We start from the raw sequence: 23,470 nt of genomic DNA on the forward strand, positions 1-23,470 counted from the left end.
TTTGGTATTAGTCAACAAATGTGGATAGTAAGTTAGACATGTTATGTTATAAACTTTTACTACAATTTTTTAAAGTTAATTATTCTTGAACCCAGTTAAAAATTGGAGATGAGAAAGAAATATAAATATTTTGTGAAAACACACTTACACCCACACAGCGAAAAATACTTCCACGGATGCTAAAACCAATACTGACATTGACAAGAACATATACGATTCTCAAAAAACAAACAAGAAGTCTATGTGAGCTGATTTCGGTGTTTATTTGGTCACCACAGACTAATCCGTCCGGCATAGTCACTTTAAAATGTTCTAACATGAGCCCCGATCATTGTAATCCTATGGGGATAAAGAAAAAAAGTAAGAGGTTGTATCCAAGACACGACCGTAGATTTAACGTAGGATTACGTGGTCGGTATCAATATTCGGCGACTGTGATAGGGAAACCACTTTTTTGCTGGCAATCGGTGATAATTTTGATCACCATTGCAACAGTTGGACATTTGGGTAATTTTCAATAGTGACCTACTGAAAATTGATAAAGTGTTTATTTAAGCAGATTCGTAGAAAAATTTCTTATCGATTGGCTTGTTTAGAATTAAAATCCATCCGCTATTGACAGAGTTATAAGTGATCGAAACCTGACCAGTTTTCGTAACGCGGTCGATTTTGGTTTTTTGAAAATGCACCCCCAATATGTTGCCGAAAGACGTAATTCTACGTCAAAAGCATTTTATTTGTCAGCACTAATCTGGTGAACGTGACTTTTGAGTAAAACCAGTGAACATTTTTCACAGTTTCCCCGAAAATGTATGGGCTACGTCACTTTGCCCGCATGCTTCCAAATTAAATTTCGTTCATGTGAGGAGTGTTTTTGGGTGTCTTTCAGGGGGCAGAACTCGAATATGGCAAAAAGTAGAAATTGACCATGACGAACGTTTACGATGTTTTGTCATCTCACGACAAATTAGTAGGTACGACGGTAGTAGTCCTGCTGTCAGGAATCACAGGAATATTTCGGATGCAATGATAAAATCGGCTTAGCTTATTCTTTAGAATGTATTAATGCGATGCACAGTTCTTGCCTTCTTTAGTCGTTATGAGCACATATTATAGCTTCTTCCTCACAAAGTGTCAAATACTTCCTTCTAGTCCTAAAGTAAGTTTATTCTAAATAGAATTAAATATTATAGTCTTATTGGCGTAGAAGAATAATAGTTTGTTTACAGGATCGGGTAGGTTCAAGCAAAATGTAGAAAAATAGTTCTAACAAAGAAATCTGAACTAAATTTTAGAGAATAGATTGACTGATTTCCTTTATTTAGGAGATTTTCAGCCGAACGCTGGTTCATTTCCAAATTTTAGAGAAGAAAAAAAAAGGTTGGCCAATCAACAGTCAGGAATAACACACCTGCTGCTTAAGTACACATACGTATGGGTGACCTAGAGTGCACTCTGTCAGCGTCAGTAGATAGCAATTTAAGAACAGATGCTATTCAAATTTGTCAGGATAGGAAAAACACTACAATTAGGCACATACAGTTTTATTGTGTTGTTTTATATTTTATGGTGAGAAAAAATAAAGTGGCATCAGTTCTACACTGTTCAACGGTTTAGTGAGATATCGTAAACTAGGGATAATTAGCCGACGAGGCGGGCAGAACAAAACGGTCTTTTACTTGGCGAACTCGTGCTATGATTAGTCCACTTTGCACCTCATCAATCTAAAACGTTATTTTTTTTTTCTGTTTGAGGACATTACAGTAACGGCTCTGTGTATTTATCCAGAGCCAAACATGCAGAAAAATATCATGTTTTGTATAGTTTTTTTTTCCATCTTCTTAATACAATTACAGAAAGTTTTTCAGCACATAAGTTTCTATAACAGTTTTTCTTATTCTTCGGTAATACCCCATAAATATGTAGCCAAAAACTGTGACAAAATGCTCTAGTGTTCTTCGATCTGGTACTTACTGCTTTTGCTACTGTTGTGTTCCTTCCCGACCTGTAGGCTATTAAGGAACGTTTTTCTCCTCCGGAATCGCCGTTGGAGTCGTAACCGAACTGCGACGTTCGTCATTCTGCAGATCCGACAAGCTCTGCACCGAGCTTGACCGAGATGATACTTTTGACTATAAAGTAAAGATAATATTTCCATGAGCTGCTAGCAAGATCATGAGTCTTTGACTTACTCTAACGTTCTCGTAGGCTGATCCTACTCTCTCCTCGAATGATCGAAACGAATCCGATTGCTTCATATCGGATATCTTCTGCGTCATCTTGCTGGTGATTCCACCGAGGACGGATGTAGTTCTACCAGCCGTTGTCTTGATGGCCGTTTCGGTTTTCTGATAGCTGTAATAGTTCGAAATGTTTGAAAATTCTGCATGATTCTTGTCGGTAGTGATAAGACACATAAAGGGATGAGGATTGTGGAAACTTTATTTGGAAATTTGAACAATCACATGCACTTTCGTCAACTTGGGCCAATCAGATCGTTAACAATACTCACCCCTTTGCTATTCTATATGCGTTTAAAGCGGAAGCCAGCGCGGAGAGTTTTGTATCAAGAAAGACATAAACAGGCAAGGGAAAATGCATATCGTTATCAATAGGACAACCCGGTTTTGAGTTAGTAAAGGAACGTAGTTTAATTAAAGAACCACACAGGATGGATAAAGTAGACCAGATATAAGTGAATGAGAGTGAATGAAACAAACAGGTGATTGTAAATAGAAACTGAAGGGTAGCAGAGTCAGAGATACCACATAGATGGATTTCGCAAAGACGACACGACACACCCAACACAGTTGATCCTAGAAATATACTTACATTGGGGCACTCGTAACTGCTGTCGTGATTTCGCCCACTTTTGTCTCGACAGTTTGATAACTTAAACGAAAAGAAAACCAAACATAATGCGTGGTAAAAAACGAACATAAAATATAACTATAAATCACAAGATATAACAATCAACTAATTAACGAAACAGGAAAATCGAAACGTGAAAAAACTCGTATCAACATGAATTCCCTATTATGCCCTACTCACTCACGCATTCGAGGCGCATTCTTTTTTGAGAATATGCTGACTTCGTGTCGTTATTGTGCTACAAACTATTGTATAGATAATACGGCAATAGCAAATCGATACCAGGCATTGAACTACGGTGTTGTACACTTACACGTTGCTCTCCTTGACGTTTTTGATACCCTGGCTCATATCGTCGGTGATTTCCTTCCAAACGGTGATGCCCAGCTTACGCTTCAGTTCACTCGAATGTCGAATCTTGGATTGCAGCACGGTGCGTAGAGTAGTGATTTCCTCCTCCACCCGTGCCAGTTCCTGTGGGTAAAAGATAGTTTTAGAATTTAGATTGAGAATAAACTCTTTGAAAATTCAGGGGGTTAGAAAGAAGGGAAGGAGTATAAGTGACCAAAAGTAAATTCAGAGAAAATGATATGTACCTAAGGCAATATCATCTAGAAAATTCGTTTTATTTACTACACCTTTTATTCTGTTATAGCCTTGAATAAGAATTTCGAGTTTAGGCATATAATAACTTCTGTAGAATCACATTTTCACTTACACCCCTTTCCTTCCAAGATATGCACTTGCACTCCTTTTACTATAACAAAGTAATGATGTCAGTTCGGCAAATATTTTATAACCTGTTTTATTAAAATAACATCTACCTAAGTATCATACAATACAGACTATTCAACCGTATCGTAATACGAGAGCTCGTCAACTCCATTGGCTCCGTTGACGTCGTCATCGTCTGGAGGAATATGATCTTGAGCTTGTTTATTCAGTGCGTGGTGTGTATGATTTATAAAATTGATGGTGAACAGGTGGCACATAGTTCAGCAACTTTTATAGGTCGTCAGCACACGATACAGAGGCTCGAGCCCCAGTCCCCCTACAGTTGCAGTGTAGTAACAACAGTGTTTTACGGTCGATGTCTTTTTTTTTGTAGTGATCACAGTGGCAGCATACACTTGCTTAAACTCTACACTGGACTCCTTTTATTGATAAATTTTGCTTCTATGAGCCTCTATTTTAAATCAACACACATACGTTCCTAGGCTATGGTGCCCGTTTGGTCACTGTTGTTTTTGTATTGATCCAAATAGTTTTGATAATATAATTGCGCATTCTTGTTTTTTTAAAGGTTGATTTTTGTTCCAGTCTTGTCTTCTGTCGTCACTTATTTTGTCATTTTGTCTTGTGTATTAACCCCAACTTGTCTTGTGTATTGTGTCAACTTGTGTCTATTGTCCTTCCCATCTGTCTTTAAACTTGTTCTGTTACTCTGTCATGACTAATTTCAGTTGCTAGTTGCCTCGCTAAGCGTCTTATTTCTTATGTTAATTGACTTTCTGAATCTTCTTATTGAAGTTCATTTGATGATTATTTAGTCTTATTTAATATATATCTGAAATCTCTAATCTACCTACCCAATCATAACCATGCTTGTAAACTAAAATTTAACGTGTTTCAAGTACTTTTGGCTTTCATTTTCATTTTGAAGCGTTTGCTGGGGCAATGGGAGCGCAAGCCAATCCAAAGCCGAGAGTAAGGAATTGAAGAGGTCAATTTTGGGGGGATTTGAGGAAATGACACCTTAGTGCTAGATTTGTGCCGTAAAATGTGAAGAAACCAAAAATCTATCTCCCACTGATTCATCCTTTCACATAATATACCAAATTGATATTTTAAAGCAAACATCAATATAAATAGACAATATATGAAAAGGCTCGGTAAATGCTGGGTAATGCGCAATACAGATCCCATTGAGATCACTACACTGAGGAAACTAGAATTACGATTTTCATAATATGTTTCGTATGAACAAGCATTTTGAGCTCTGGAAATAGTTTCATACGACACGTATGTTATTCATAGCATGCGTATGAAAATTACATGACTCAAAAATGATTCCCATACGAAATGAGTCTAAATTTCATACGAGGCTGCAATGAACTTTATGAGTTGATCTTGTGTGAAAAAAAAAATCATACGTCGTTCGTATGAAACGCTGTTCAAAACAAAACAATATGGCGTACGAGCCGAAATTACTAGCGTATGTTAAAGTTGGGTTGTATTGAGAGATAAATACGCTTTTCGTATTCCTCTCGTTTCTAATTCATACGTAAATTTCATACTCATAACGTATCATTTTCATACGACACTATCGTATGAAATTCAAAATAAATTCTTTTGGTTAAATTCCATAAACATTTCGTATGAAATTCCTACGAATTATTTCCTCAGTGTAGCCTCTTCGCAGCAACTCCTATCCCTACCTCCCCGTGGTACCGGCCGAGAACTGTGAGCAACCTTAGGGAAGATCGGGTAACCAACCCCGGTTGGAACTTTGGTGATAGGCTGACAGGGAGGGGGGGGGGGGGGTTGCTTCGGCAAGCCTGAGCGTCTGTTCTCCAGGAGGAGCGGCTCACAACAGCGTCTGTTCCCCATGTTAGGGGCGGCTGATCTACGTCCGAGTGCCAGTGAAGGACTCTAAGCACAACTGTGCACCCTGGTCCTCCGGAAAGTTAGGGGGTTGGTGTCAGGCCCTGTTTTCCGTTTGATTCAACAGTGTAAAATGTTGCTCTCATTTTTGCTGTGTTAACCGTCAAGTCAACCAAAATGAAATCAAATGGAGTATTCAAAATAGTTACATCATAACAGCAAATTCTGATTTCAATTTAATCTCTAACTTTGCTCGGGATCACTGCTAGACTAGATCTATGGTTTTCTCATGCAGAGGTTCATCAGAGAGGCGAAGCTCAGTAATCCTCATCGCATGCTCATGACGCTATTCTGTCACGGAATGAGCCAACTATGCCGGACCTAAACCAACCGTCTCCAACGCTTCACTATGAAGCATAAGATTAGGCCCGCCTACCAACGTCCAGGTTAAAAACTAGTCAAGGGGAGGGAGTGTTTTATATTGTATGTATGTATGTATGTAAGGTAGCCACCATCCTTTCAAGACTTGTCTTGGATGCAGCTCCACTTAATAGCAAGATCAATTTGAGCTACCGATCTGAATTCACAATATCGCTGTATGAAGGGCCAAAAACGGAAGGGCGGACCCGTAAGCAGAGACACTTACGCGAAATCCACGGGAATTTAAGAATCTCCTTCCAACGGTACGCTCCAACAAATCGAATAACACAATTCGCAATACTTATTAAGCTTCCTACTGGATGGTTTGTTAAGAAGGGCGCGTCAATCGCCCTGAAACTGTTGGAGTAGAATTCACACCACCATAATCGAATCGGTAGGATAAAGAAAATGATAGTGTTTATTCCCTCCTAGACTCCGGCTGTCAATCATACCATTGTCCAGTTTCAGTTTGAATGATACCCTGATGCTCCCTCCCAACCCAGTATTTATTTATATAATGAAAATATATGCAATGGAGAAATGAAATATATCAGAACATTAAAATATTACATAATGAAATACATTTATATGGATAATAGAGTTGCTACTGCAATGAAGAAGTATTTTACTTATAATAAGATGCAGCTCTATACCTCCTCAGCTCACAATGGTAAGTGGATGCAACACTGAAATGTATAGGATATATTAAGCAATTAAATATATTTTGCCCAAATGATACTAACAATAATGCTAAAAATTGTGATAAATAACTAACATGACGAGAATAACCTGCTTAATAATTATATACATATAATATTATTTAATGTTGTTATTTTCTCTGCTTCATCAGCTTCATATTAATTTCGATGACTTGCTTGGGTAAACTGAAATATTAAGCTGATAGTAATAGTATATCATGCAATGTATAATTTATATAATATATGTAGTGAAATACAAAATATAAAAAAATAAACAAGTTTTGTTATTTATAAATCATTGGTCGTTGGTACCTGTATAATAATTATAAGCATATAATGTTAAGTATTGTTGTTGCTTCCTCTGCCTTATCTGCTTAATTTTAATTTCGATGAGTAATAAAATACAATAAAGTGAACAATAAAATGGTGCCTACCTTCTCTCATCTTTTAAATGCATTGTTATCAAGCAACACATAGCCGGCTATCGAAAGAACATATTTATTTTGTTTAGTGATCATGAATTTTAAGAGTCATGACGGAGAGCTTGGGATTGAACCCATGATTTTCTGCTCAGTAAGCAAAAACGATCCCTCCAGGGTCATCGAGCATCTCATAATGCACAGCGCTTCGCGTCAAAGTACGATGCATTAGACTATTCTTGAATTAACCTGAACGAATGCTGAAAAAATAAATTATTACAATACAAATCTAAAGATGTTTCTCCTTTGAAGAGCTGAAAAAAGTTGAAAAAGTTGAAAAAAAAAGGCTGAAAAACACATATCAAGATCAGTGTTTGGAAAAACTCGGATCAGCGGATGGAAAATTAACACATAATTGCATTAACATGCAATCAATTGACGTTTGAGAGGAGCAATACAATAGTTGGGTAAAGAAGAATTGCATTATAACACACCATCGACTGGAATGCTTTTGGCAATGCGGGGCTGCAGGTAGTGATGAAACGTCGCTAGAACTATTCCACAGCCGCAGACAGTATATGAGCAATAATATCAAACAAATGTATTTATCTATATATTGCAGTTAGGTTAATTCTGAAATAAAAAAAAAAAAATAAAATCATTCAGCTGTCATTGAATATCAAAATTTTAATTATTGGAATCCGATAACTAGAAAACGGAATCCCTCCTACAGATGCCCTGGATGATCTAAAGTGCTTTACCATGAATTGAATATAAAAAGCTAATATCACATAATTTGAAAACTAATGCCATGATGCAATAAACCATCAACGGATGAAATAAAATTAATATTACATAACACAATTTCATATGAAAAGAAGGAGTAAGGAATAATAGTAAAATAAATAAATAAGCATGTATAATAATAGAATATAACATGAAGTCTGTAATAACATTTACACATAGTACAATACTATTAAACAATACATAATGTGATGAACGAACATAATTTGTAATTAAAAATGAAGCATAATATAATGAGATGAAATAATAATAATAATAATAATATGCAGTCTGATCGAACATATAATTTTAATAAAAGATCACATTGTAACAACGATTGAAAAAGAATAATGAAATAATCAAAAACATTCTCTATTTACCCAAATTTCAATATGGAATAAAGATTGGCACTTACTTCTGAAGACTTGTAATCAATCCCATCTAAAGCCACTAGGGGTTCAATGTGCTGATACTGTGAGAAGATCCGTTAATATAATTATGATACAATAGTGTATTAATTAGTATTTGTTTGAAATGTTTTTATGTTGATAGCAATGCATTAATGTTTTAAAATCACAAGGATCCTACCGAATCATTAACTTTATTCTAACAATGAAAAAAAACTTAAACATCAAAATGAAAAATATATTCAGGTTTGTTGTACTGAAAAATTATGTAAAAATAAAATAAAAAAAGAACATATCATCATTTTAGCCTATATAAAATAACATTTATTGTTAAGGAATGAAATTTCATAACAATAATTTGTTGTCTGCAACTTTGGAGAAACATTGATTTTAAACAAATTAATACATAAGTATAATTTTCAACAGACAACCTTGTAGAGACCATGGAATCCGGGATATACCTCAAACACGTTGGTGTCTTCAATTAAGGCGGGCATAAGATCACTTGACGTCCCTCGCGACTACCTAATAAAATTTAAATTAATAGTTGAACGAATAATCAAGGTAATGACAAATAAAATTAATTTGACAAATGTATGCAGGTATGTTGAACTGAAAAATTGTATTCAAGAAATCAACATATTTACAGCTAAGCTAGGCCAATAGTAAATAATGCTTTTTGTGTAATATTGTTCAGTATGTTGTATAATATTAATTCAATCATTTGGCATTGTGGGCTAACGGATTTCTAATTTGACTGAAACAAAATGAGAAATATTGATGTTAAACAATGATGTATTCCGTTTGATTACAATGTGAAGTACCAAAACAAAAACCTGGTCCACAACCTATAAATAATAAATAAATACTATCTGGACAAAAGTGATTTAAATAATTATTAGGGAAATGGAAAATCATTCATCTAGCTCTTATAAGCACCGTCGGTCATTCTGCTAACACTTGTTAAAAAAAGCTCCCGTACACTGCAGCTCTGGAGCACCACGCACATAAAAACTCGCATAAAAGTTTATGCTAAGAGGAAGAATCTAATTCGTTTCAAACACTGAATAGTTCGTCCACCACGTTGTACCAAACAAACACGAGCAAAAGAAAGGGACGACCAGTTTCACACCGCTCGTTCTCCTCTACGTCATGAGTCAAAAGCAACACGAGACAACTACATTTACATCGTCATGGGGAAAGAAACATACACAAACAGGAAAAATTTCTAGGCCGAGCAGCATCAAAAGGGGCCATCCATTCAGTACGTCACGCTTTAAGAAGAGTCGATGGGGGTTCTAGAAATCTGTGACAAACAACCCATGTTATAGGAAAAGCGTAGTGAAAATGAGAAGGGAAAGTTTATTTATAATAATCAAATTGTGACGTAATTAATGGATGCTGGGAACAATAAAGTTACATTGTATGTAAAGCGAAAAAACAAGAGGTTGAACAAAAAATCGGGCAACCAGAAGGGAAACGTCGATACCTAATATTTAAAAAAAAAACAGCAAATCAAAAAACATAGTTGTAATGGAACATTCTCACCAAGTTCTCCACCATGCCACTTATCGCCATCGTGATGTTTTTTTTTCGCACATGAAGTTGAACGTTGCTGTCAGCATATGCCACAGCACGCCTAAGATGATAACATCGCCGTCTCGCCAGCTAACTATCGCCCGCTCTTCCAGATTTGTACGGCAGCACTACACACTCACTAATATTTTTCTTATACGAACACAATCACACCGAAGACCGTTGCTTTGTTTTGCAACACAAACGCACACAACAAGGAGGAGAAAACCGATTGTATCGTAGCACAACTTTTAAATAAACACACTAACACTATCATCAGGCGGAAAGCTTCCATGTTCGAGCCACGCCGATAAGCACTCAAAATCGCAACTAAATAAACTCTAATGCTATCAACAATCGCGGATTTTGGATTTAAATCACTTTCCACGGTTGTCATGCTTGCCAGGAACATACGCTGACTAAAATAATTTCAAAATAATGAAGCACTACGGTTAAATACACGACACTCAAGCAGAGACACCAACGTACGTCCGACCGCCAGCATACGTCAACCTGGAGGAGGGGAGGGAGTGTTTTATATTCGTACAAAATAATAATAAAAATGATATCCGATAATCCGAATTAGAGACTGTATAAAAATATCAACTGTAGGCTCAGCTTTCAAGAACATTTCCAAAGATCCAAAGGTGATTCCCTGTAGCGTCTTATTTCGTGTTACACTTCGCAATTTCACATGTAAAAATAATAAGGTTTCTGTGAATGCACCTAGCTGAAACTACTACTTGTTGTTTGCTGCGGAGAAGCAAGCAATGTCTGAAATTTTCAGATGTATAAACCTCGTAGATCTTAAGTTGTGTGCTCTTGGAATTGCGAGGTGTGATGGAAAATGGACTCTACAAGGAAACACCTTAAGAATGGCTTGGATTTCTTATGTGATGTTTGTCTCATTCCTAGTCAAAAACGGAAATTTACATGAAGAAAATAGAGGATCTGAGTTTAGAGCCAGCCTAGTGAGCACGTCTTTGTTACACGATTCTCTGGCTGTGGTGGCTGGCCACCGGCTGTTTTTTTTACTAAAGCATCTGTTTCAAAACGTGGTTTCATATGATACAGTCATATTTATGAAAGAAATAATGCAAAATATAAAAATTTAACTTGAAATATCATATTTCCTGGAATGAACTTAAGTAACATGTTGTTAAGAAAATCTTTGATGTTTATTCAAATCTAGAAAAAAAAACATCGTGTCATAGAAGAAATCAATGACCATTTATAAAGCTGGTTAAAGAATATCAACGATAAGTTATAAGAAACTACTGCTAGTCGTCCTTTTTTCTCATTCAGAAATCTTATAACAGTTTTGACATTTTGAGCTAGTCTAACATTTCTGGATCAACAATAGAAAAGGGCCCATCACAGTCCTTTACTCACAAAGCGAAGACCACCCACGCAAACCAACACCATCATCGGACAGGGGAAACTTCCACCTACACGATGATGGTGTTGGTTTGTGTGGGCGGCCTTCGATTTGTGAGAAAAGGGCTTTAGAACGGTTTGTTTACAAATGCTTATGGGCCCTTTTCTATTGTTGATCCAGATTTTTCGAATATTTGCTCTAGAGAAAAGTATTTTTTAGACTTATACTGCCGTCTTACGCATAATTGTCCCATGGTCCATAAGGAATACATAGAACATGGGACAGTTATGCGTATAACGGCAGTATATGAAATGGATAGTAGAAGTAGGCTTCAAGCATTAAGCCTGCAACAGATTGTAAAATATGTTCAATAAGTTAATTTTAAAGCGGGTGGCCATATTCCCCCACTTTCCCCTACTTTTTTCTAAAACGGTCAAACAAGTTTCAATTCCGTCATAACTCATTGAAACGTCACTGGATTTTTTCGGTTTACGAATGAAGGTAGAAATAATTGTTTAGCTTGAAATGTTTTTCTTTTTCTTTTGATAAAACTTGGTTTGAACTATCCTTATACCATGCGTTCTTATACCTTTAGCATTGGTGTTTAGCACTGAAGTATCGGAACAAATGTACTGTTGATACACGGTGAAATCATAGATAGTTTTGATGTTTTCTTTTCGATATGACGGAAATAGACGCTTATGCCGAAGTAGTGTTCTCACTGACTAACCGACATGAAACTTAAACTTAACTCTTGATCCAGAATCCATAACGGCCCATTCAAATGTGCAGCGATCCCATCTGTTAAAACCATAGGAATGTTTTATCTAGATAAAATTAATTTGTTCGAAATAGACCGAACCCACTCATAATTTTTGTACGCGTGTTCGTGGCTAGGATAATTTTATTTTTTTTTTTTATTTTTTTGTAATTTGTATGATCATTTATGTCGGTTTGTCGGTGGATTTCTACCCTATTGCACTACACTCAGTGACTGAGCAGAATTATATTGCCCTATTTTTTTCTCGCACGAAATTTTACTCAGTGACTTACTGAGTAAATTCCCTTTTGAACTGCTACTGAGTAAAATGTCTGTGAGAGAAAAGAGAGGGCAATCAAATTCTATTCAGTCGCAGAGTAGAATTGAAATAGAGTGTAAGAAAACAAAAAATCCCAGACTTCAAGATATTTTCCAGATTCTAATACAAGTTTATGAGACATTGGATATTGTGGAACATGGAAAGGAGTTTTCCGAGCAGATCCCCCTTTCTTTGAAATATTAGCCGCTATCTTCTAAAATAAATATACACAAAAGTTTCTCAAATAATCCTACAAATATTTAATTTATTCCGCTCCTCTTACTAGAAAACAACACAGGCAGGATAATACTCCTGAGTGGGATATCACGGTAATGTTGGTGCACGACTAATCCTGCCCATTAAGATGAATATTCAGAAATTTTACAGTCAGTATTTTACATACCTGGCTCCATTCGGCGCGCTGCGCCTCCTGTTCTTCGACCGTAAGTCCCGAGAATTCATGAGCGATTTCAGCTGAGGTCACCGACCCGACGGGAGATGCATCGGACAATTTTCCCGAATTGTCTGTAATTTTATGAAGAAAAAAAAATCCGTTAGCTAAGCATTAAGTCAAATGTGCGCGAAAATGCGCTGCATTGTTTGTTTCTATCGGTATGTATCTGTTATTAATCACATTAATTGTAGCATTCGAGGTTCATAAATAATACAATCGAAGAAATGGCATTAAAGCAACGCGTTGAGGCCACATACCTATAGAGCCACATTTCGTTCCGCATGGGTTCTTGTGCCCGCCACAAACAGACTGTGGAAACAAAGTGAGCAAAATGAAGGAAAAAAGTCCGAACAAGTAGCTTTTTTGCAACAGGTGATCTGTGTTAGTATTAAAGTTTACTAGTGCTTACAACACGCGTGGACTGACAAGGAATTTCAATGCTGACTGAAAGACGATTCAATACCCAAGCGGAAGCGTTGTGTGTTCCTCTTGTTGGTAGGTACTCGATAGGAGGCCGACGCTTAATGAGTTGTACTCACGTACAAAATAGGCGTTTGCATTAGCTCCAATTCGGAAACAACGTGCTTTGCAAGCTTATTATGACGCTCATCGATGGCGGTAATCTGTTTCAACTTTTACCACGCTAAATTGGAAGTTCTCAGCTGTTTCGATGGAACAAAAAAAAGTGCGGCCAGCTGATCATCAGGCAGTTGCCCGTTCATCGCTTGTCAAATTTGATGGAGTTTCTCGTTGTTTTAGGCATACTTAAATGAGTGGAACAAAAACGATCACTTGGTAATTTCAATATAAATAAGATACGATGAAATCATTTACGGCAAATTACGACTTCGGCAATACCTTTACTCGTCAGGGAGTAAATGGAGTCTAATACGTATAGCTGGTATCACGTTATATAGGCTGTCTTGCAATGAGCTCTCTTCAGGGTGGCCACTGGATTTAAGAAATTAAATTCCCGGATTTTTCCGGATGTTCAACATTACTTCACGGTTTTCATATTAACTGTAGTTAGTTAGTTAATTTTCTTTATTAAAGAGGCTTTCAGCGTTTGTCTGGTTCGCCTGTGTATATTAACTGCAAAATATGTTAAACAAAAAGGAATACCGGAAAATTACAAAAGACAACAAACCTAACAATCACATCAATTAAAAAATTATAACCGATTGTTATAAAGTGATAGTCTGAACTTTAGATCTTAAGATTAAATTTTTAGAAAAACAAACGAAATATCACTTCAAACTAAGAAATTTGAATGTGAAATTTTCGAGATTCCCATAGTAGGTAAGTTTTTCATTTTCTTAAATTTCGTAATTTTCAAGATCATCTCACATTAAAAACAAAAATTCTGAAGCTTGTACTTCGATAAAATTTTAGCATAGCGGCTTATTTTGATGAGAATGCCAAATGGGGTTTGAGGATAATTTTAATTCTCTACAATTCATTCTCTTTATCGCGAAGCTTACCACCGTGACCGTAGAATCCAACCTTGGTATGCGTTTTGATTTTTCTAAAAATAATAAACAGGAATTTGGAAAATCTAAAAAAAAACACATTGTTCCTAAGATTTTGAAGAAAATTTACATGTAAAAATTTGTTTTCGATATCTTCTTTCTTCTTCTTCGCATTTCAAGCTTATTGCATATCGCATTTTAGCTTATTGCGTGCTCTCAACTTAGTGTTCTAGATGCACTTCCACAGTTATTAATTGTTAGCTTTCGATGCCTGTACCATTTTTGCATTGGTTTAATTGTGTGGCAAGTCCAATCATACTCTATGCCCAGGGAAGTCGAGAAATTTTCCAACCCGAAAAATTCCTAGACCGGACCGGGAGTTGAACCCAGCCACCTCCAGCATGGTCTTGCTTTGTAGCTGTGCCTTTACCGACTGAGCTAAGGGAGGTTTTCGATATAGTCACTTCGAAAAAGAATGGGTATCAAATAACACTGAAATCGTAACTTAGAAATCGCTTCTCAATCGGCGAGTACCATGTTTGCACGACGGTTTCGGCTGTATAAATATGTTTTCTTCACAAGATTTTATATTCATTATATTCATAAAATAATAAAGAATCGATTGGTGTATTAATATTGATAACATTTTTAACATTAATAATCATTTTTAAGAAAACATTCCGAAAATTTACATTCATTGCCGCGCATCAGCAGCTGGACTATGTGATTGATTTCGTACAGGCAAGTGGAACATGGCTTTTTGCGACGAAAGTATTGAGTGTTTCTTCATTTGTCGAGTTATTTATTTGACTAGTGATAATTTTAGCTAAAGGGGGGTAAACACTCCGATAAAAATACTTGTTTATGTCTCATTAAAATCGATAATCATCTATCGTTCAAATTTTGCACAGTTGTTAGGGAGCTCAATACGCATCGAATGAGCAATAGGGAACAGGGGATTTAAACACACCATACAAACTTGATCCACCCTAATGTACAGGGTGAAAGGTAATTTCTGTCAGTGTTTTTTAGAGCAATTGTAGTATCAAATTGGTTAATCACATACATATCTGCATATTTTTCTTTTAGAGTGTGTTCAAATGTCAACACGGCATGCAAGTTTGTTTTGATTTTTCATTCGTTTGATACTCGTGATAATCATGGACACGAAAAGGGAACCGTTGTAACGTGCCAGTGCGGTGTTACTCCCAGCACTGATGAGACCCCCGTCTCCAAGCCTCAGGGTCGACACACGCTCGTGATTATTCCGCGAACCAAGAAAACACTCTAAGTTCACTTAAGACAAACTCCCACTTTATTCGTTTTGACGACACTCACTTCACGGACGGTCTCCCGCTTCCTTAGATGTCTACTCCTACCTTGTGCTAGCACTACTCTTCTTTGTCTTCGGGGCCCCTTCACCTGCCACTGCCGTCGTCGTTCCTCTCCTTCCTCTGGTACCGCATCACCTTCTTGGGCCAGGGGTGTACGCCTCTACCTGTCCCGTGCGCCCCTCGAGTATGGTGACGGACTCGAGGGTTCAACGAACCACAAGGGTAAGTTGACTTGCCTGGATTGGTTGCGCACACTGTAGCTGAGGGATCAGATTCTCGAACTGCGATTCGGACACACTATCGGCGATTGGCGTGGTCGACTCCGGAAAAATACGTTGAGTTCACTGGCGTTGCGGTAAAACCGCGAGGTCCTGTGGGCGCGAAGGATAATTCGAAATGGCAGTTATCGTCCTGACAACGGTTGGATCTGGTTCGGGGTTTTCTTGGCGATGGTAATTACCTGGCTGTCCAATGGTATGTGGCAACTTCCTCTACAACTTCTTCAAACTTCCAACTTAGCTCACTTTAGCTTTAGTTTTCATCTTCAAAGTATTAATTTTTAGCTTTGACTTTCGCTATGTGACCGTAGTCTATAACGATCACCAGGCTTATGACTGTGCCTCTTGGTGGACGATGACCCCGAACCGTGACCGTTGAACCGTCGTACGTGCCACGAATTCTCCACGCAATGGCCCGATTACGGCACCCCTATGGACGTCCATTCATGACTGCACACAGCGTGCTCTGGTGGTGGCTAGTGGCATTGTTCTACAGTTTATAGGAAAGTGTCTCCTACTGGCTGCGTTCGTGAGGATTCTGGGACGTTTTACCTTTTACGAACATTTAAACTTTTTCATGGAATTTAATAACTAAATATACGAAAACTATACGCGATTAATCTTACCAATCTTGGACGCAACGCTTACACTTGTTACACCGTGTTCTATTTTGAAGACGTTGAAACCACTCGGAATAAACGAAAGATTCATCTTTCGCACCATTAAACGGTACAAGGAAACCGATTCGTGGAAAATCCCTCCCAGACCAGGCCGAAAACGCAGTGTCAGGACTCCGGAAGTTATCAAACGAGTGAGAGAGCGAATCCGGCGGAATCCTTGTAAGTCTGGGAGTAAGATGGCCAAAGAACTCGGAATGTCGCAGCCAACGATCAGGAGTATTTTGAAAGATGATCTCGGATTGAATGCTTACAAAAAACAGCGGGTGCATGGTTTGACCGAAAAGCAAAAGATAGCTAGAGTCGAAAGATGTCGGAAACTGCTCAAACGGCACGGTGATTGCGAAATTCTGTTTTCGGATGAGAAAATGTTCCTGCTACAGGATCACCACAACCAGCAAAATGATCGGGTATATGCTGCATATCTTGCTGATATTCCTCGTGACAAACTGGCTGTTCAAACGTTCCAGAATGTTTCCAGGGTGATGGTTTGGGGATGTTTCTCCAAAACATTGAAAGTTCCATTGCTGTTCATTGAACCTGGTGTTAAAATCAACAGTATCGATACCCGAGCAAAGTTGAAGATCAAATTGAAATCAAAATTTGCTGTTATGATGTAACTTATTTTGAATACTCCAGTTGATCTCATTTTGGTTGACTTAACGGTTAACACAGCAAAAATGAGATGTTGAAGCAAACGGAAAAGTAATCCTGCTTTCAATGAAATCAATTTGTTTACTGATTTTGCATTCATAATGTTCAACTGAATAAGGGCCTGGAGTAAATGGTTACCATTCATGCTTCTCAAGCTGAAAGACTTGGGCTCCAATCTCACCCCGGGCAAGTCACGAATGACCTAAAATGTGTTAAACAAATCAAATAAACAATAATCATTAGTTCAACGACAGATGAATTTCAATTAAATTTTAAACAAGACGTAAACAGCAGAACTTCAAGTTAAGTTGCTTTCATTTAAAAAGTTTTGACTGCATAATGAAAGCACAATATGATATCAGACTTATGTCGCAACATTTGAAATCAATATGAGTTTTCATTATGATAGCAACTGCACACTTTAATATCGATTTGCTTTCATTTTGTTAACCGACTTTGCTCGGGTAATGTTTTGAAGAACCACTTGTTTCCCTTCGTCCAAAAACATTATAAGAAGGCACCAGACTGCTTCCAACACGACTCTGCACCGTCCCATCAGACAAAAGTTACACAGGCTTGGTGTGAGGTCAATTTCCCGGATTTCATTTCGTCGAAAGAGTGGCCTGCCTCCTCACCCGATTTGAATCCTCTCGACTTCTTTGCATGGGGTTACATATTAGGCGAACTAGGGAATACCAAGGGACTAACCGTGGAAACTTTTAAGCAACGTTTGGTGAAAATATGGGATGAAATGCCTCAAGATATCGTGCGTGCCAGCTGTAACGATTTTCAAAAACGGATGCGGCTCGTAATTAAAGGAAAGGGAGAAAGATTGGAATTGGACTAAGTTAAGACAAATGTTATAGATACACGAAACAGGAAATACACTGAAAATTAAATTTAACATCATCTTTTCAGTTTTATGACCATATACTTTACTGACAGGAATTACCTTTCACCCTGTACAAACTTGGAAATATGGTCATGCAAAACGTAACAAACACATCGAGGTACTTTATTTGAAAAAAAAATTGAGCATCCCCGCAAATATTTAGTCATGTCCCACTTTTTTTATTTCGTCCCACTGTGGGGTGGGTAGAATCGAAGAGAGAGTATGAGATAATCTACTGGATGCGATCTTCCTGGATTAACCCTCTCTAGATAAAACTACAAACATTTACAACGGTAATATGTAGCTTAGGGCTGCTACCAGATTTTCAAAATTTGATCCGCGAAATCCGCGACATCAAATACTAATCCCCGATAAATAAAAAACTGTTTTCATTGCTAAAAAATACCATTTGAATTGCATTTCAAGCCTATTAACGTTTTGCCTGCTCTCAACTTAGTGTTCTTTGAAGCACTTCCACATTTCAATTGAGAACTTTTTATGCCTGCCTAAGGAAGTTGAGACATTTTCCAACCCGAAAAATTAATACACCGGAGGAGAATTGAACCACCCAGCATGAAGTTGCTACGTAGCTGCGCCTTTACCGACTGATCTAATGTGGTATCGTTTGTACTATAGTCGCTATATTTATAGCCTGACGGATAGAATTTTAATCTATCAATAAACGGAACTTATTCAATATATTGTAGACCAATAATTGAAAAGGTACTATCAACTTTTATAAACAAAGGGTTGATTAATCTTTCCTCGCCAATCGAAGTTTAATTACCAGCATCATCGGATAGGAGAAACTTTCCCCAACCCAAAGATGGTGTTAGTTTGCGTTGGCGAACCGGTTTCCGAAGTTTTGTTCGCAATAGCTGATGTGCTCTTTTCTGTTGTTGGTCGTGGTTTACTTGATTGGTTCCCGAGATTCTATCCGCCAGACTATGAATATGCCGGGAATATGGGTCAGGGTTCAATCCCAGCCGAGGTCGGTGGGGTTTTTCTGAGGCATAAAAATCTCTGGTCACGTCTCCTTCGGAAGGGAAGTAAAGCCGAAAAAGGATCAAGATTCAAGGTTTGCAAAAAAATATGGAAATCCTGAGGCACAGATTTTTTTAAGATTTCATGCTTAGAAAATCACATGATCCTAGATTTAGAAAAATCCTCAAGGTTCAGGGCATTTTATTTAAAATTAAATATTCCGGACATGGAGGGAGAAGAAAATTTGTGTGCAGGGGTTTTTGGGGCCGGGAGAGGTTCTTACGATGGTTCGAGACCCCCTCCCCTCTGTAAGGGGGGGGGGGCTCCCATACAAATTGAAACAGAAATTTCTGCATAACTCGAAAACTAATCAAGCAACAGGAACCAAATTTGGCATGTGAAGGTAGGGGTAACCCCTTAGAAGAGAAAGGGGGGGGGGGGTTCTACGTATAATATAGCATGCCTTTTTTTTAAATCGGCGCATAAACTCAAGCTAATATTGAATCTCGAGCAAGGGAAATCGTGATATATTTTCCTAAAAATTACCATAAACAATTCGCGCCCTTAAAATGAATTCCATAATTTTCGTGATAGCATCTCAGTCTCTTCGCGACATCATTTAATCCACGACAAATCCACGACAAATCACGAAATCCGCGCCATTTGTAACAGCCCTGTATTTGCCAAAAAAATGGAATTTATGGCAACTCAGCGTAAATAGATTGATTCATTTAATCCATTGAAAATTATGCTCGTGTGAACATTTTGCCTTAACCTCTATTAATTTATAATTCCTATTCAATAAATTAACATTCACATTGACATCAACTGTTTGATATAGCTTGATCGATAAACACTTGTTGAATGGAAACCGTATATAAGACACGATAGAGTCAATAACGCAACGATACTAAAGGGAAATCAAAAAGTTAGCAAGTACCTTCCTCCTACCTGTGCCGACGAATCGAAATCGAAAATATTGTTTCTTCTTCATCGAAAAAAAAACAGTCAACCAAAAATATGCGGCTTTTCATGAAAGCGAAAGCTCCATGACCATGAAATATGACATTCGTTCTGTGCAAGTGGCTTTCAGGAATTTCGCAGCGTAGCGCAGTCTGGTGTGGATCGTTTCTTTCTTGGAAAGGAGGCACAAAGTAAGAGCCACGGCCATTCATTGCTGCGGAAGTGCGAACAGTGTTGTGAACGACACTTTCAACAAGTCTGGCACTAGCTTTTATTATTATGTACTATTGTCTTCTTTTCGCGATGTCCAAATAGTTAATTCGCTTTTGAGCAATCAGAAGAGTATTTGTGAAATTCGATCATCGACTTATTTGTTGGAGTGGTGCAATTCATGTACCGGTTGTGGTCCATCGGAAAAATTTGTTGGATCCGCATGGTTATCGATTAGTTTTGCTCTTCAGTTTCGATATAAGATGAAGACATTGTTGTTCAATCTTTTGGTCATCATTTAGCTATTTGTTTGAAGTAAAGTGTGAAACCGTAATAATTGCACTATGAAATAGTTTACGCATGTAAAATAGAGATATGTTTAACAGCTTAATTAGACCTTCCAAGTAACCGGCTAATACGGCTTTTTGCAATATAAGGCTGCTATACGACTAATATAAAGCACAGAACACTTATATTAGCCATGTATTGCAAAGGGCGAATTAGCGGGCTCGTTGGTTACTTCGTTCGTTTTCATTTTTCTTTACGTTATCAAGCACAGAAGGAGGTCATATGACCAGGTGTCCAGTGAAAAATCACTAGCCATACTGCTTTAGGGAAGATATAGATTTGGCATCGCAGAATAATAACCATAGGTTATTATGTAAAAAGTTAATAATTAAAACATAAATTTAAGGGGTAACCATAGAAAAGGGCCATATTTAGTGAGGAAAAATTATCCGTGTTTTTTCTCTCAGTGTATAGCTCGAATTTGACAGATGCTGAAATGAGCACACTTCTGCCAATTGAGACCTTGATACATAATAAACAAACGCTTGTAGTTTCGTTTGAATCGGTTCACGTGTATTGCCGTAATGAAGTCCAGTCCACTACGACGTGCGGTAATTAAGTTTTATAAACAAGGAATTCGTCCGGCACGTCCATAAGTAGAAAATTGTACCTGAAAAATTAAAATTTTCTTTTGAATTTTTATCGAATTTAAACAAGTTTGTGTGATTGTTCTTAAAGCATAGGAATATAGGTCAATCCTTGAAGCTTCCGTAGGATTATAGAAAGAATTATTTTCTGGTCAACACTGTGGGATTTTATTCGAGATTCTTTAGGGTGGCCATCTTGCCCCACTTCCCCTGCTGTTGTATTTTCTGTGTACCAACAATTTTTTTTAAATTTATGTCACCGCTAATGAATAAAAACATTGCTTTACATACCTACAGCACTCCCAATATTCAGAAAGCTTTTGTAGTTATCTCCACTGGATATCCGCGCCAGGTAAGGTTTAGAAAAATCTATAAACGTCACCCGTACGTCCCGTATCCGTTTCTTACTGAACAAGTTAAACTTATTTGTACGACCGTTTAGCAGTTTGTTTGCCAGAATGCTTCTCATCACCCCTACGCCGGTTCTGCTTTCGCTCGATGAATTTGAGGTCGTTCCATTCATAGATGTCTCCGAATGCAGAAGGGGACTGAATTCGGTTTCCACTGTTTGCATTTCCAATTCCGGATCGATATCCTCGTCGGAAGAGACACCCAGGATCTGGTCCAGTGTGAGAGATCGTAGGTAGAACTCGGTTTCTTCTGGCCAGTTCTGTTCATCGCCTAGGTCGTCCGGATTGTACTCGGTGATGTCATCGAGAGAAGGTGTTATGCAATTGTCGAGCTTGGGAATATAAGGATCCTCGATGTACTCCAGACTGGACAAATCATCCTCACCGACCCTCATTTTCTGACGGATGATTGCCGCGTGATGGGTGGTATCGATTTCAGTCGCCAATGTGAATTGCCTATGACTAGATAATGTTATTTTTTTATTCTGCAGTTGGCAGGCGAGCAGCAAACGCCGATTGTGAGGTGGTTCGTTACGACAGCATGTTGGTTGTAATTGTTTGTAATAAACAACCGAAGGTATTGCGTTAGGCTTTTACTCTTGTTCAACTGTGATGGCAGAGGTTGTTTTAGATTTCGCGATGAATGGACCAAGAGTATGGTTTCTTGGCAATTCAACGCTTGTTTTTTATTGTTGCCTCCTAAGTCTTTGAAGGCATAAAGCTTTATAGAAGCGGTACATATCCAACGAATTAGAAACGAAGAAAGACGTCAATAAAGAGGAAACTTTTATGCTACTGCTTCTTGGCACTGTGTACAACACGGTGGATGCTTTACGTAACGGGGGGTATTGACGGTCGTTGGAATCTTTGCAAACTTTCCTTTCGTTTCTAACACATTCACTCTGACTGGGAACCTCACTTTTATTCCTAGACGTATGATTTAGGCCACACTTTTTGTTATGCTTCTTCGGTTTTCACTGATTTACATCTGTTGACTCATTCACTCATCCCGAGGTCAGCCAAACGATTAGAAGCAAAGATTTGGCTGCGGTCAACATTAAAGGCACTCTTGACTTGTTTCAGACGTGGATCTTCGTTTAAGAAAAAAAATATCACTATTAAAACGAATTTGCGTCTTTTTCAGTGGAAGACAGCCTATGGTTCCCTGGCAAATTACATTCACCAACGGGCGCCGGTTTGAATACAGGTATCATATTTCATCTGAACAACTTTTTGTTTGTTACAGAAACCACAAACCATCACTAACAAGCTAATCAACTTGGTCGCACTACTAAATTCAAATAATTATCGACTTCGATGAACTTTCGAGAGAAAATAAACCGTCAACATGAATCTTCAACCGCACACGACAGACAACGAACGGTCGCAGATCACTTTCACGTGTAATACGTACGCGTATTCTTCTTAACGGATGGTACGAAGAAAAACCCGTGAACATGCGACTAAGGCAAAGTACCGACTTAAACTGGTCGGGCTGGATTCGAGCTGGAGGCAAAAAGCTCTATTTTGCTCTGCTTCCATCACACTATATTTACAGTACCATACAGCAGCACCAGCCGGTGTGGGGCGTGTGGGGTGTGGGCAGCTGGAGCTGCTGAGGAAAATAGAAGGAAACCAGAAAAATAATCGAGCGTACATACAACAACAGCAAAACAGGCAATAAGGTTGAGGCTCGCGAACGATCACATGCGAGAGAATCTGACCGACTGGATGTCTGTTCGCTCGCTTGCGGGCGATTTTCAGAGGCTTTTCAGGACGGTATGCACATAGGAAACGCTGATGGTGTATCTTTTTGTACATCATTTTGAGTGGGAACGATAATATTTATGGAATCGGTCAACTGATTCCGGATATATGGCTGGAACATGTTCCGGTGAATACGGGTCGTGAGTCTAGAAACGGCCTGAATCGTGTTAAACTCATCATGTTATATGTCAAATCATATGAGAACTCAA

General features: G+C 38.0%; 1 protein-coding gene across 3 annotated transcripts in view; it reads right to left on the reverse strand.

Moving 5' to 3' along the window:
• Positions 1–1,888: 1,888 nt before the first annotated feature.
• Positions 1,889–23,470, reverse strand: part of LOC135715272 (tumor protein D54) — a 34,795-nt gene continuing 13,213 nt past the window's right edge. Inside the window, exons 1-6 of one of the 3 annotated variants that reach the window (XM_065238604.1) lie at positions 21,376–22,568; positions 12,638–12,759; positions 3,185–3,345; positions 2,833–2,892; positions 2,193–2,355; positions 1,889–2,132 (exon numbers count right to left, since the gene is read on the reverse strand). In XM_065238604.1, coding sequence (XP_065094676.1) covers positions 2,016–2,132; positions 2,193–2,355; positions 2,833–2,892; positions 3,185–3,345; positions 12,638–12,759; positions 21,376–21,889 — 1,137 coding nt within the window. In that variant the 5' untranslated portion in view covers positions 21,890–22,568 and the 3' untranslated portion in view covers positions 1,889–2,015. Of the gene's footprint in view, positions 2,133–2,192; positions 2,356–2,832; positions 2,893–3,184; positions 3,346–12,637; positions 12,760–21,375; positions 22,582–23,470 lie in introns of those variants that run through there. The other 2 variants (XM_065238606.1, XM_065238605.1) reach the window with 2 other exon arrangements.

This window comes from Ochlerotatus camptorhynchus, unplaced genomic scaffold, assembly GCF_037179485.1.
Source record: "Ochlerotatus camptorhynchus isolate MF236.1 unplaced genomic scaffold, CSIRO-AGI_Acam_v1.1 ptg000840l, whole genome shotgun sequence".
Classification (NCBI taxonomy): Eukaryota; Metazoa; Arthropoda; class Insecta; order Diptera; family Culicidae; genus Ochlerotatus; species Ochlerotatus camptorhynchus.